At 52.5% G+C, this 14552-nt stretch overlaps 1 protein-coding gene across 2 annotated transcripts in view; it reads left to right on the top strand.

Moving 5' to 3' along the window:
* The first annotated feature begins 550 nt into the window (after positions 1-550).
* TRAM2 (translocation associated membrane protein 2) overlaps positions 551-14552 on the top strand; it is an 82134-nt gene continuing 68132 nt past the window's right edge. For both annotated transcript variants that reach the window (XR_003521320.1, XM_027601419.2), the window contains exon 1: positions 551-806. Coding sequence is in view for 1 of the 2 variants with exons in the window: in XM_027601419.2 (XP_027457220.1) it covers positions 687-806 (120 nt within the window). In the remaining variant the exon portion in view is untranslated. The remainder of the gene's footprint in view (positions 807-14552) is intronic.

Consider the following 14552-nt stretch of genomic DNA (forward strand, 5'->3'; position numbering starts at 1 on the left):
TCCACCGAACCTGCGCTGCTCTCGGCCCCGCAAGCCCGGGAGTATCCGGCTACCCGGCCCACCCCGCCCTCTGCCGGGCCGCGGCCTCCCCGGCCCTTCCCTTCCCTCGGAGGAAGGAGCGGGCGCCGAGAAGTGGGAAACCCGGGCCCACTTCCTGTCCCGGCAAGGCCGGGCGGCAGCGCCCCCCGCGGCCTGCTCCCTGCGCGCGGCAGGCGGCCGGGCCGCAGCGGCGAGAATGCAGCGGGGCGCGGCGACGGCGACGGCGACGGGCCGGGCCGCGGGCGCGGGGCCAAGGGGGCCCGAGCCGCGCTCGCGGCCCCGCGCGCCGGCCCCGCCCCGCTCCCCCACCCCGGACCCCGCTCCCTCCCGACCCCGCGCGTCCCGGCGGCCAGAGGGTTAAGCGCGCGGGGGGGCGGGGCCGCAGCGAGGCCGGCGCGCCGAGTGCGGGCCGCGGGTGGGGAGGGGGCTGCGGCCGGGGGCGGTTCCGGGCGCCGGGGGCGGGGGCGGGGGCGGGGGCGGGCGGAGGAAGGGGGCGGGCCCCAGAAGTTGTTCGGCGCTAGGCCGGCGGGCGGGAGGGCGAGCGGGGCAGCGGGCCGGCGGGCGGACCGGGCCGGGGTTGGAGAAGTTTGCGCGGCGGCTCGAGAGCGCAGGGTGCGGGCCCCGCCGGCCGCTGCGCGCCCGCTGCCATGGCTTTCCGCAGGAGGACGAAAAGTTACCCGCTCTTCAGCCAGGAGTTCGTCATCCACAACCATGCGGACATCGGCTTCTGCTTGGTGCTCTGCGTCCTCATCGGGCTTATGTTCGAGGTGAGCGAGACTGGGGAGGGGGTGCCCCCTCGCGCGTCGCCCGGCGTAGCCCTGCAGGTCAGGCGGGTCCTCCTCGTAGCCGGGGCGTCTGGCTGCCATGTACGCTCTCTGCACCCCGGCTTTGTGCACTCCGCGCCCCCTTGGCCTCCTGGTCAGCCCGGACGCCACCCCTCAGCTCTGCGGCCGCGCCAGCCTTGCCCTGCTCTGCCGCCCCCTTGAGCACCCACACTATCCTGCAGCGCTTTCTGCAGCCCTGGATCCTAAGCCTGGCCTCGAACCATCCGCAGCGCTGCCACCCTGGCCCGACCAGTGGGGTTTCCTTTCTGGTGTCCGGGAGCCAAGCCCGGAGACTCCCAGACCCGCGGTCATTGCACAATTCCCCCTCCCAAGCGGTGGCTGCCAGCTCCTCTGGGCTTTTCCAGCGGGAGGGACGCTGACTCTTTTCTACGTCCCACCTGGTTTTCCAGGTCTCATGCATCCTCACCTCTGGAACGTGCTCAGGGCGTTCACGTGTGGCCCTGACCCTGTCCCAGCAGTGCCCTTCTGCCATCCCCCCCCCCCTTTTTTTTGCCCTTGCCGAAAAGGCCAGGTTTCATATACCCTTTATTACCCTGAGGACTGTCCCTTTGGATCCATCTGTGGTGGAACCAGAGCTTCTCCCCTGTTACAGGGGCAAGGAGAGGGACAGGGATATTCTCTGCTTTTAGGGGAAAGATGATTCTCTCAGAGCCGTGGGGGACAGGGGTTGGAGGGGATGGGGTCCGACCCCGGACAGCAGAGCCCTGGTGTAGGCCTCACCAAGCCGACCAAGCCGAGTTTTAGTAAGCCCGCTGGGGGTCAGAATCCAGGGGAATGACTGACTGCTCGGGAGAGGGAGAAAAATGTGATATCCAAAGTGGGAAGAACTGGAAGAAAGTGAGGATGGGCTTGCTCTGGTATATCTTGTCTTACGAGTGAGATTATGTGGGTGACGCTCCCCTCCTCTCACCCATGTCTCCTTTGAGGCGTGCCTGGTCCTCCCTGCCTGGTAGTGCTGCTCATCTGCATTCTCAGGGATGGGTTAGGAAGCTGTAACCATTTATAAACGGCCTTGGAGACGGAGGATTCTTAGTGTGGCTAATTCCGCCTTCAGTGCCCCTCTCTCTCTGGGTTCCTTGTCTCCCCTCTGTGGATGACAAGGGTTCTGTTTGGGCCTGAAGCGGCCCTCAGGCTGGGGACATTTTCGTGGTGGTGAGTCAGGGTTGGATGTGTGAATGCATCCTCGGCTGGCCTTCAGGGTCTGTAGGAAATAAACCTGGGACCAGGATTGGGGTCTGCACTCCAGCTTTTGCTAGGGCTCCTGCCCTTCAGTTCCTCCCTCCTTCCTTCCCCCACCCCCACAGCTCTCATGGCATATTCACCCTGACTTTGTCAAGTCAGGACCGTCCCTGGGTCCCCGTCTCTGCCCTGTCACTAGTCCGGACGGAAAAATTGACTGCAGCCTCAGTTTCCCCTTGGCTAAAGAGGTTAGTAAAACCTGTCTTCCTCACAAGGTTATTGGAAGGTTCAACTGAGATCATTCAAGCCATAAGAGCCAGAACAGATTCCACAAATGTGAAAACGCGTCGCTTGTTGAGGAAGCCCCGTTACTATTGATCATGGTACTAGCTTTAATGAAATAAGAATTTTTTTTTGCGCAGCCCATACCCTCAGTATCTATTTGCTGTCCTCCGTTCTAAGAGGCCTCCCGGGGCCGTGTCACCAGTCTTAGAAGGTGTGGTTGGAAAGACACACGTGACAGCTGTAGACCTCATAGGCACACTCTCTTCAGCCCGCGGGTCTCTCGCATAGCCTTGTGCCTCTCTGCTGCGCAGTTGCTAAGGTTCTCTGTGGGTTTTATTGTTGCTTCAAAGAGCTGCTTAGGGTTTGAGCTCTGTACCTCCTTCCCTCTCCTGCCTTCAGCCTTGTGGAAAGTCCTTTGCATGAAACCTGGGACTTTGTGGGAGTTGAAAAGTGCTAGGAGCCCTTACTCCCACTCCCTGACAGAGGAGGAAGGTCCGGGATTGAGGAAATAACAACAATGCCTTCCCCGGTTCCCCATCTTGGGGAATGTGGAAAGGGCCCTGGTTGAAATGCCCTGCAGACTGACTCCTTCTTCCTGTCACCCTCTATCTGCAGAAGCTTAGACCTGCAGCGGTTGGGCTTACAGGGCAGGGCACCTTTTCTAGAAGGGGCATCGGAGGTACATTGTGGGATTGTCGGTGTATGCTGGTATGTGAGAGAGAGGGCCATGCCCAAACCTCCCTTCTGAAGGACACGTGTTCTGCTGTGTTCGGCACATAGGTCCTTGTTGTCTGTGCCTGACAACTGACTCTGAGGAGGTAGGAGAGAGAGTCAAGTTTTTGGAGCTCTGCTCTCCCTACCAAAAGAGCAGAAATAACTCGGTTAGTCCTAGGGACCTCAGAGAGACACATGTGGGCATCTTCACATTTGGGGTAAAGCCGGGGATGGCACCTCATAACCCAGCACAGGACTTACTGGATACATCTAGTTAGGGTCTTCTGGGTTCTCCCCTGGAGGTGTGGTGTATATGTAGGGACGCATGTGGGCAGGGGGCAGTTCAGCTCTTAACAAGCTTTTTCCTAGAAATGAGAATAGAAGGAGGTGGCAAGGGAAGGGGGACAGAGGGAGAGAGGACGTCAGGCTGTGGGGTTTCTAATTTGGGCAGGGCTAGAGTTCCTTCATCAGAAGCTGAGTCAGGAAAACCCAGTTAGGATTCTTGCCACAAAGAGTAACTCTCCTGGCCACTCCTCCCTCGGGGTCCCCCTCCCAGCCCCTGCCGATGAGCTGGACCCCTTTGCCTCCACCCCAGGCCTCCGCAGCCCCTGGCATCCTGACTGGTCTCCATCTCACCCATGCCTTACCCCTCCCCAACTCACCCTCAGCTCGCCAGCATTTCGGGGGGCCTCCATCGCCCCCCCCCCCCCGGGGACCCTAGGACTTCAGTTCTATCCTCTGGGAGAGGCTGACTCCAAATTTCCTCCCTGGGGATCACTGCCTTTGGGGAACACACATGAAAGTGCCCTTCCCTCCTCCTTCTGGTTTAGTTTTGGGTCGTCCTAAAATTCCGTCTCCCATTTCCAAGGCAGAGGGCAGGTTCTTTGCCCTGCATCCAGGTTTTCTTTCCATTCCGCAAGGCCGTTTGGAATAGAGCTGTTCTGTGTAGCCACAGCACTTGGCTAAAAAATGTCAGGAATGTGGAGCTTTATTTTTTTTCCCCCTCCTTCCCTTCCAGCTTTCTCTTTCTTAACTCTGCTTTCGGGGGAGTTGGTGCAAGTGGGAGTTTTCTACCCAGCAGCTTGGGTCTTCAGTCCTGGCTGTGGTGGAGTGCTGACCCTCCTTCGGGGTGTGGGCAGCCAGCTGGGGGGTGTGTGCGTGCGTCAGACCTGAAAGCAGCCTTCCCCTCCCCTTTCCCTTTGCTTTCCAGTGGCCTGTTCAGTGCCACGTTTCAAACTGAAACAGGCAGGGGAAGAGGAAAACTCTCTCATTAGTGAATGGAGAATGAGAAAAAGGCGGCGGGGGCGAAGGCGAAGGCGGCGGCTGGGGGGGGGGAGCATCGAACAGAGAGGAAGCAATTATACATTACCTCTAAAATGTCATTTTGAAACAGAAACTTTTTTGTTGGTTTTAAAGCTCATTTGCAGGCTCTGCTGGCTCTGTGGCAAGGAAATGTTTCTAAAATTCTAGGCCTGTCATTCGTAGGTTCGGGTCCCAGTTCGGTCTGCGATGACTTAAGGGTTCAGGACCCAGAGACCTTTTCCAGTAGTGGCTGGGTTTGCTTCTTTTGGAGGTAGCTGTGGTAGGGCTACCTTCTTCCCTGTTCCTGACACCGTGATTGACTTGCCAGGATGATGCGTCTGCAGTGTATACAATGGGAGTCCTGTTAGTACAGGGGCTCCGTGGCACCTGTTTACATCCTCCCAGACATACAGATCGGCATTATAACCCGAAGCCAGGCTGCCACTCCTGTCTATTAGCATTGTGAAACAGTTCTGCTTCTGTTGTGTTTCTATGAAGGAGAGGTTTATAAATGGCGCAGACCTGCGTCTGTGCACACCGGTTATTTCCTTGACTACCTTCTAATGCGCGTTTGAAGATGTTTCCCCACCAGCTTTTACAGCTTTTGACTTTATGCATCATCCTCTCTAGGCTCTGACATCAATCCTTCAGTGGTGTTTTGGAGAAATTAGCCCAGGGAAACTGAGAAGGGTGACTTACTCTCTTGGGTGCCCTTGTTCTGTGGTTGGATTTCTACACACATCGCTCAGTGATCGGAGCAACAGAGCGGAGACTGGGAGCTAGTTTTTCTCCTGGTCAAGCCTAAGTGTTAAGCCTCACCTATGAGACATAATGGCCCATCAGCCATCCCTGTGTCTTCCCTTGGCCAAAATGTGATATCCAGAAAGGTGGCGTTGATCCCTTAGTGAGTTTTTGACCCTTACTTCAGGATGAAGACTGAGACCTGTAAACATGCCTGGCACTGTGCCCGGCCCATGAGCGCTTGATCGATGGTCTCAACGACCGCGCCGATCGCTGCTGTTCTTGGCTTCATTGCTGAGTCTTGCCTGCACACCTTCCACCACCACACTGGCTCGTGGGGCACCGGGGCTGTGTTTCATTTTAGATATGACATGTGTTGCCATGAGACCTGGCCCCCACGTTTTCCAGTGCTGGCCATTTTGCTCACCAAAGGGGATTTTTGCTCGACACTGGGTCCCTCTTTTCCCCAGGGCGCCCGGGGGACAGCTGCTCTTGCGAGAACATCTGTTTTCTCTCTGACATCCCGCTCATTAGGACCAGGGCTGTGGGTCTCTGGGCGGCCTCTGTCAGCTGTGTGGAGGGGTCAGAACCGTGAGGAGACGGCCGCGCACGCTAAGTAGGTGCCACTTTTCTCTCACTTGCTCCGTTGTCTGAGCCCTCGGTTGCTGGTTGGTTTCTCGGGGGCACTGTCCGGACCAGTCACAACAGAGCTCCTCAGTCCTGACTGTTTGTAGAGTACATGTGTTGCTATGGTGAAAACTTCACTCTGGCAGGCATGAGCTCCCTTTTGATCTGCTTGGTCGTGGGCAGGGGCCCCAGAAATCACTCCGTGGCAGAGCTGATGGACCCCCCCCCACCTTCCCACCCTGGTAAATGACGAAGCCAGAGGCTTGATAAGACCGGATTAGAGTTCCCAAATGACAGAAGTGCTTTCTCATCAGCGAGAGCGCTCTGAGCAGGCTTTGGTGGGAAACTGCCCCGATGCTATCTCTTCACCTTTTCATCCAGCGCTGTGTATCTGGTATCCACTGGTACCTCATGGTTAAAGAAAGGGGTGGGGGAAAAAAGGAGGAAAAGAAAACGGTAAAACTACTACCATGGCTCCTGATGCAGCCCTTCTTATTTCACAAGCCGACCTTTATCTTTTACCCAGTCTGTTGCTCTGCCTTGATTTACCTCCGCTGTCTCAAGTGTCCCGCAGTAGAGGAGAACCCAACCCAACCTCATCACAGCTGGTTGGCGTTGCGAGTTCACTGTGTGGTTTAAAGAGCTTTGCAGGCAGGTCTTCTGGCCACTGTAGGTTCCCACAGCGTTCCTTGCTTTTCAGCCAAGGAAGTGGAGCCCGACTGGGGGCGGGGGGAATCTGAGGCCCCTGAAGCCCTCTGGTGCGTTTGCGGGAGCCCAGGGTTAGGTGAGGCACTGCTTCATGGCTCTCTGCCCGAGCCACGTTGCCTCTTGACGGCTTCCCTCATTTGTCCTGAGGGGTTGGCAACATTTTCCATCTGTGAAATGCTTTCCTAGCCTCACCCTGTAATCTGGATGGTTTATGGGGGTTGTCATACCCATCCAGAGCCTGGCTTCCAGAGGAGAGACTTGGCCAAGGACCATTCCCTCCGAGTTAGAGTCGGAGCCAAAATAAGAATTCAGCAACGTCTGGCTCCCATTTAGAGCTCAGCCCTAACGCTTCCATGAACAGGGGAGTCTATGGAATGTAGCCACAGGCTGCTTTATTTTTCTTTGTCTGAGTGGAATCTTAGTTTATTACCCAGAAGTAATGTCTGCAGGTCATTGTTCCACTTGGAGGCTTTTCTGCCTGGGACAGTCACGGAAACGCGCATCTCCCCGAGAGGGACCACAGAGAAGGACCCTCACGTGTGGATCACAAGTGAGCATAGGCGAACGGGCAGGGGCTTCACCTGAAAGTTACTGCCTGTCGTTCGCCGACATCTGGGTAAGCGGAGCTACCTCTGGCTGTTCTGTTTTCACTGCCCTTATCCTCAAGTTGATATTGTGGCCATTGCTCAAGGGTGTATCTTTCCTTCCATTTCACGAGCTGAAGGGCTAGGGGCAAACCTAGAAGCCACCTACTATGTTTATAGAAAAGGAAAATAAGCCTCTCAGAGGTTGGGAGATTTGCCCAGGACAGTGAGAGGGAATTTTTGGCAAATGTGGGGCTTGAACCTACATCTTCTGACTCAAGTCTAGGGAATTTTCTACACGTCTGCCTGCTGAAATTCTCGATGCTACCTTTGAATGCAAGGGTATGTGAGGAAGCTTTGCAATTGATGTATCTTTCTTAAGTGTGCTACGTTGGTTAATTTGGCAGCTGCTTATTGAATTCCTGCGGTAGGCCTGTGTTGAGCTCTGGGAATGCAGATGAATAAGGTGGGGTCCTTGTCCTCAGAGAGGTCACGTGATTCATGGCAGCTTGAAGCTGGTAAACTGTTTCTGGAGGGGAATCAGGTCTTGCACTTGATGTAAGTGGCAGGTGCAGCATACAAACAGACTGTTGGGCCTCAACCTCAAACCACCGCTGTTGGTGGAAGGGGTTGGTTTATTGAGACCCAACACCCTGAGTGTGGGGTTGTCAGTCGTTGGAGGACAAGAGCGGTGGTCATTTAGAAACTTGTGAGGAACAGCTGGTACTCTTGTACTTTATAGCTTTGACCAAAGGCTGGGCGTATGTGTGTGCATGTGTGCGTGCATGCCTGTGTACAGATGTGATTTCTAGTACTAGGTGGTCTTTATTTATTTTTTTTTAGATTTATTTACTTGAGAGAGAGAGAGAGCAAGCAAGCATGTGAGTCGAGGCAGAGGGAGAGGAAGAATCTCAAGCAGACTCTCTGCTGAGCGTGGAACTTAATCCCAGGACCCTGAGATCTCGACCTGAGCCTAAATCGAGTCAGATGCTTAACCGACTGAGCCAACCAGGCGACCCTAGGAGGTCTTTATTAACTGAGGTTAAGAGAACTCTTCCAGGGGTGCCTGGGTGGCTCAGTCGTTAAGTGTCTGCCTTCCGCTCAGGTCATGCTCAGCGGGAAGCCTGCTTCTCCCTCTCCCACTCTCCCTGCTTGTGTTCCCTCTCTCGCTGTGTCTCTCTCTGTCAAATAAATAAATAAAATTAAAAAAATAAAAAGAACTCTTCCATATGATTTCTTGAGATTTTTACCATCAAACTCCAGCATGATCTGAAATGTTCCTTTTGGGTTAATGGAGGTGATAATCATACCTGGGGTAAGGAGGACATAATACTCTGAGCCTCAGTTGCCCTGTCTTTGAAGTAGGGTGAGGACTTCTTAATAAAGCTCCTGAAATTTGCAAAAGCAGAGTATTTTTTTTTTACTTTATTTATTCATTTTATTATTTTTTTTAGTAGGCTCTATGCCCAACATGGAGCTCGAACTCATGACTTGGAGATCAAGAGTCTCATGCTGTACTGGCTGAGCCAGCCAGGTGCCTCAGGGCAGAGTATTATTAATCAGTTTGTTCCTTCATTTTTATTATAAAGGTGTAGATACTGTCCCACAGAGAGTTTTAAAAAGAGACTTTTTAGTGACTCACCACTATTAGGAAGATTTCTGTGACTTCTGGGAGGCAGAAGGGTGTGCCTACTTCAAGACAAAAGATAGAGATGTGATTGCTGCTCCCCCCCTCCCCCCCCCCCCCCCCCCCGCCCCATTTGCTTTGAAGAATGCACAGGATCATACTGGTTAGTCAGCAAGTGTTTACAGTCTGGTCTGTGTGCCTGGTACAGTGTGGGATCTGCCAAAAGATAGCGTTGAGAGTTGGTAAGAATGTGGCTTAAGGCTTAGAGGTACCAGGGATGTATTACGGGCTCTTTTCCTGAATGTGCAGAGCAGTCTGGGGGCTCCTGACCTGAAGGAGCAATCCTGGGGTAAGCAGGCCTCCCCTCCAGCAATTCCTGGAGTCCTGCAGGAAATCACCAGGCTTGCTTCACAATGCCTGGTTTCCTGCTGAGAATTGCTTGGAACTTGGAGGAGAATTGAACTTTTCAGACCCAACACTTCTAGAGTTTAGAGCGTGTGTAGTTTGTAGTCTGACTTTGCACTGGATCAACTTTTGACCTCTTGGGCAAGGAATCACTTGTTCATATGGATTTTGTGACTGTTGCCCGGAAGCTAGAAAGGAATGATTGTTAGCTGGGGTTTTTTTTTTGTTTGTTTTGTTTTGTTTTTTAGTTGCAGTTTGCTCTCTGGTTTGGCATGAAGTGTGAACACATGCTCCTCTTCCAGATTCCTTGAGGCTTGAGTCCTGACCCGGGCATGGATGCGCGTGGTGGCGAGCGTCGGGGACTAAGACCTGGTGGCCTGGATTCTCCCTGGGGCTCTGCCATTAAATAGCTACGTGGCCCATGCAAGCCCCTCAGCTCTCTGGGCCCCACTTGCTTGCTGTTGTGTGTCTCGGTCATGCCATTTCCACGTGGTTACACAGAACAGCGCTGGGGAATATGTATATGACTTAAGTTGGCAGTCAGAATTGGGTGGGTAGGGAAGGAAGCACCTTCCCCCCAGCCACATAGGTTTAGGATTAGTCAGACTAAAGTTGTGCCTCCATTGGGTTAAGCCATCTCTATTTCTAATCTTGGTTTCATTTCTTATTTGAGTTGAAAATCAGGTTCTAGCCTAAATTTGGGTTTGATGTGGAACCCGTGTTGGGAAGGAGAAAATCCTATTAGAAAGGAATCATCTTGGGTTGGGGGAGAGGGTGGGCTTTGTTTGTGACTTTCACGCCAAAGGCCCTGTGGCCTCTCCAAGGCTCCCCAGGGGGCTGGGGAAGAGCAAGAATAGTGGCCCATGTCTTCCGCCCTGCCCTGTGAGTTTTACCATTCTGGTCCTGTTGAGTGTGCTCTGGGGCCCTGGGCTCGAGCAGATCTTCATACTTAGTGATATGCTTGTCAAATCCACATGGACATTCATCTGTGGCTTATTTATTTATTTTTCTCAGATCAGTAGAGTGAACCTAGTGTCTGGAACCTGACCTGTGATCTGCCACTCTCCTCCCCAAGCTCCCAATAGTGCTCTCAAGGCTCTGCCCGGCCAACTTCAGCCACTTCTTCTGCGAGCCCCCACTGCATGTGGAAGCCTCTTCCGCCACTCTGACCAAAGAGCACGCTTTCTTCCTCAAACTTAGGAGAGTGAATTAAAACCAGAGCAGGGTGGAGAAGAGGTTGTGAGAGAGGCCGCAGGACTTCATGACCTTCTTTTTAGCGCCTAGCTTCAAGTACGAGTTAGCCATCCTGTCTCTCATTGGAAGCATCCGTGTTTGGCTCACCAAAAGTAGTCCACACTTGTGGATGCACTTGTATCCACATCTAGCAGGCCACCAGCCACGTGTGGCTATTCCTACTCACCAGCATGGAAGGAAATAAAAAGTTCAGTTCCTCGGTCACACTGGCCACAGTTCACATCTCAGTAGTGCAGATAGAGATAAGTGTTTCCATCACCGCAGAGAGTTCTGGTGGACCACACCGGGGCACACGTTGCTTTCTGAGGGCTTGTTCTGTTTGTTTTTGTAGTAGTAAGCAGTATCTTGTGGTGTGGTTCTGTGGGGGAACCGTTAGAGGCCCCGAATCACCGTGGTTAAGGTCAGGGTTCTACCTCTGGTTCTATTCTGGTTTGCCATGTCCTTGCCATGTCCTCTGGGTAAGTGGTTTCACCTCTCTGTGCTGTAGTTTACTTGTCAGTAAAAATATGCCACAAGAGTTGTTGGGAGGATTAGGAGCATCAATATAAAATATGTCAGAAGCGTTGATATAAATACAGCGCTTGGAAGAAGGCCTGGCACAGGCTAAGTGCCCAATGCCTGCTACCTGTTGTTACGACACTTGAGCACTTGGACAGCCTTGGGGTGACACCTTGACTCTGCAGATACCCCCTTTGTGGCTGCCTTCTCTGTTTGGAACGTAGCTGAGAAGCAGGATGGCATGGGAAGAATGCAGGGAGGGGCGTCCCGGGGCAGCCCAGGGATGGCCCCAAACCGATGTCCTGACACCACACCTAGGCTAGCCGCTCAGGGTCTTACTCCTGCTCATAACCCACCCAAACTTACTTTTCACACGGTTCTATGAAGCTTGGTTATCTGGTTCCCAAGATTACAGAAGGAAGAATGAGTTAAAATGGGAGAAGTGGCTGGGGTAGCTGACAGCTAGAAGGACCATCCATTACTAAACACTTAAGAGAAATGAAGAAATGGAAAAACAAAAAACTGGGGTGGCTGGGTGGTTCAGTTGGTTAAGCATCTGCCTTCAGCTCAGGGTCCTGGGATCGAGCCCCGCATTGGGCTCCCTGCTCCTCGGGGAGCCTGCTTCTCCCTCTCCCTCTGCCCCTGCTTGTGTTCCTCTCTCACTGTCTCTCTCTCTCTCTGTCAAATAAATAAAATCTTAAAAAGAAAAAGAAAAAGAAAAAACAAAAAATCATGCATACTTGGTGTTACTTAGTATATGCACAACTTCTGTAGATTTCGAGGTTACCATGATAGACTAGCACAGTACAGGGCTTGATCATAATGATTATCAGCAGAGAAAGTAAAAGGTATACAGTATGCTCACAAACATTCTTACTTTTTTAATTTTCATTTATTTTTTTAAAGATTTATTTATTTATTTATTTATTTATTTGAGAGAGAGAGAGCACAAGCAGGGAGGAGGGGCAGAGGGAGAGGGAGAAGCAGACTCCCCACTGAGCAGGGAGCCCGATGCGGGACTTGATCCCAGGACCCTGGGATCATGACCTGAGCCGAAGGCAGAGGCTTAACCAACTGAGCCACCCAGGTGCCCCTCTCACAAACATTTTTAGAAACATTTCTGTCCACAAGGATTAATGTTAAAGTTTCAATACCTAAATCTTTAGCAATAGGGAAAATTTGGATATCCAGAATGATTCAACCCCAGAAATTTCTGGCAAGCCACAGTTTTTTTTTTTTTTTATAGCCCTGAAATAAAAGGCAAAGTTGGTCTTTTGTAAATGTAGGTTCTTACCCAAGAAATGTGGAAGAAACTTTTTTGACATTCTTCTTATCTAGCCTGGGAAATACCTTCATTCAACAATTTAGCCACCTGCCATTCAATTTTCTTTTTCTTATTTTAATCATTCAGTAAGTACACCTATTCCGTGCAAGATTCTGAAATCTGAAGTGGAAGCCAGCTAACATATTTGCTGACATGCCTTGCTCTCCTGTGGTCATTTTTGAGATACTTCTCGGTCACTGTTTTCCTTGAGTTTCATGGGTCCAGATGCTCCAGGCTGACAGCCGTGGCCTTGTCAGGTTGTCACTGGCCACGTCCCACACCTTTAGCCTGCAGCTGTAGTCAGGAGTAACTTGACCAGTGTTGCTGGCTTCTCAGTCCCACCAGGTGGGCTGTTGCTCACATGGCTCAATGGATGTGAATCTGGACCGAGCTGATTCTAATTTCTGGCCTCTTTTTTCTGCAGACGTTGATTAAAGAGTGCTTTTTTTGTGAGGCATTGTTCTAGATGCTGGGAACACAGGGGAAGGCCAGGTTTCCCAATTACAGGGAACAACCTGACCATGTCATAAGGGAGCCAGATAAGAGGAAAGGAGTACAGTCTCTTGGTGATGAGTCCTACAGTTGAGCTGCCATATTGGTCTTCTGTGTCTGGTGCACAGTGGCGTTCACTAAGTAGTGGTCTGCTGGAGGGGGTGCTTGCCCAGAATGGGGGTAAGTGGATGGTGGGCCAGGCCAGGGAGAGAAGAGGATACGAGAGGACACCAGGCAAGGGGATCAGCTCGTCCTTGTGTGTGAATGCACTGCCGGGACCAGCATGAAGCACTGGTGTACTCAGCAGGCTGGTGTCATAGGATGCTCCGGACGAGATTGCAAATGAAGGGTCTGGTCAAGAGGCTGTGACACTGATCCTTGTGAGAACTGACCCCCACCCCGAAATTTCAGTCTCCACTCCAACCAGGAGGCGGGACCAGCCCCCCGCCACCGACATCTGAATTCTCTGATGTCGATTGAGAGGCTGCTGGAATGGCAAGGCCTCTTCTCTCCCAGTTCCCTTGACCCAGGCACTCTGTGTGACACAGGCAAGCGGCCCAGGCAAGGACAGCTAAAGCTAGGAGAGAGGGACAGCCTTTCCTTAGACGTCCCTATAACCCTGAGGCGTGCATCGATGTGTTGTTGCCCTCGAACACGAATATCATTGTTTTACTGCCTTGTGTTGCCTTTGCATTATCACTGACATGTCCTTTGAACTTATTTAAAAGGTATTTTTTGCATTTAATATGATTTCTAATTTTTTAAAAAGTAAAGAGGGCCTCAGCTAATGGAACATCTTTTTTTTCTCTGCCTTTTATTACTTTTTTAGCTGAATAGGCCACAAAGAGGCTTGCAGTCGAGTACTGTGGCCTTACTTAAGGAAGCTGGTTCTGTTGCAGTGTTCAGGGGGAGGTGGAGGGAGGGGGACCTTTTTTTTTGTAGAGGCTTTTCTAGGGAGAGGTGAGGTGGGGACGGACACGTAGTGTTCATTGGTGGACAGAGGAAGGTAGGCATGGCCCGAATGGAGCGTTTCATTTGCCAAGTTATCGAGCACTCAGTGTATACTAGAGTCTATACCCATTTTGTGTTGGGGAGTACCTGACAGGGGTGTCGGGGAAGAATTCTTTGAAGTGATCTGTCCTGTGCCTTCCATCTCTAAAATTTTGCAGACCCCTAGAAACAGATGCAATGAGACTTTCCCTTGTCTGATTTCTAGCCCCTTGTTTGAACCCCTGGGGGTCTTTTTACCAAGGCCTGTTGGTGATCGTCCACAATTTTATTAAACACCCCCTACCCCCATGAGAGGTTTATGTTGTCTCCGGAGGAGAGAGAGAAAAAAAGGGCATGTGTCAGGACAGAAACCCACAGTGCTCATTCCTCCCTCGCCTTGTCCCCCGCATCGAAGTCCCAGCGGTTTTAACCGCTGATTTGCTCCCAAGCCCCTTCTCACACTTAACAGTTCTTGGGCCTTAACTCAGAGCCCTGAATGGTTCCGTGGGTCCTAGCTTGGACCTCAGCCTCTTGTCTCCTCTCTGGTCCCTTTCCACAGAGCTACTGCTGATGGTCCTCAGACACAGAGCTGACCCTGGGGCTCCCTTACTTCAGATCCTTCCATGGTGCCACCGAAAGTCCAGGCTGCTTAGCATGGCGTTCTAGGCTCCGCCGAAGTCTGACCGGCCTTTGTCCTGGACCTCCTCTACTCACTCAGGCCCTGCCCCTGCCCCGCAAACCACCGACCCATGTTCCAGAATATCCTTTCTCTGTGCCTGCCTGCTTTTGTTCATGCTCCCACCCACCCCTGGGGCTTCTCTTTCCCTCTGTCATGGCTGCCCACCTGCTCCTTGAACGCCTGCCTCCCATATCACACAGGCACCACCTGCTCCAAACGTTGTCCCCGGCCCCTCTTCCCTAGCAATGTTCACTCCTCC

This window comes from Zalophus californianus, chromosome 7, assembly GCF_009762305.2.
Source record: "Zalophus californianus isolate mZalCal1 chromosome 7, mZalCal1.pri.v2, whole genome shotgun sequence".
Taxonomy (NCBI): Eukaryota; Metazoa; Chordata; class Mammalia; order Carnivora; family Otariidae; genus Zalophus; species Zalophus californianus.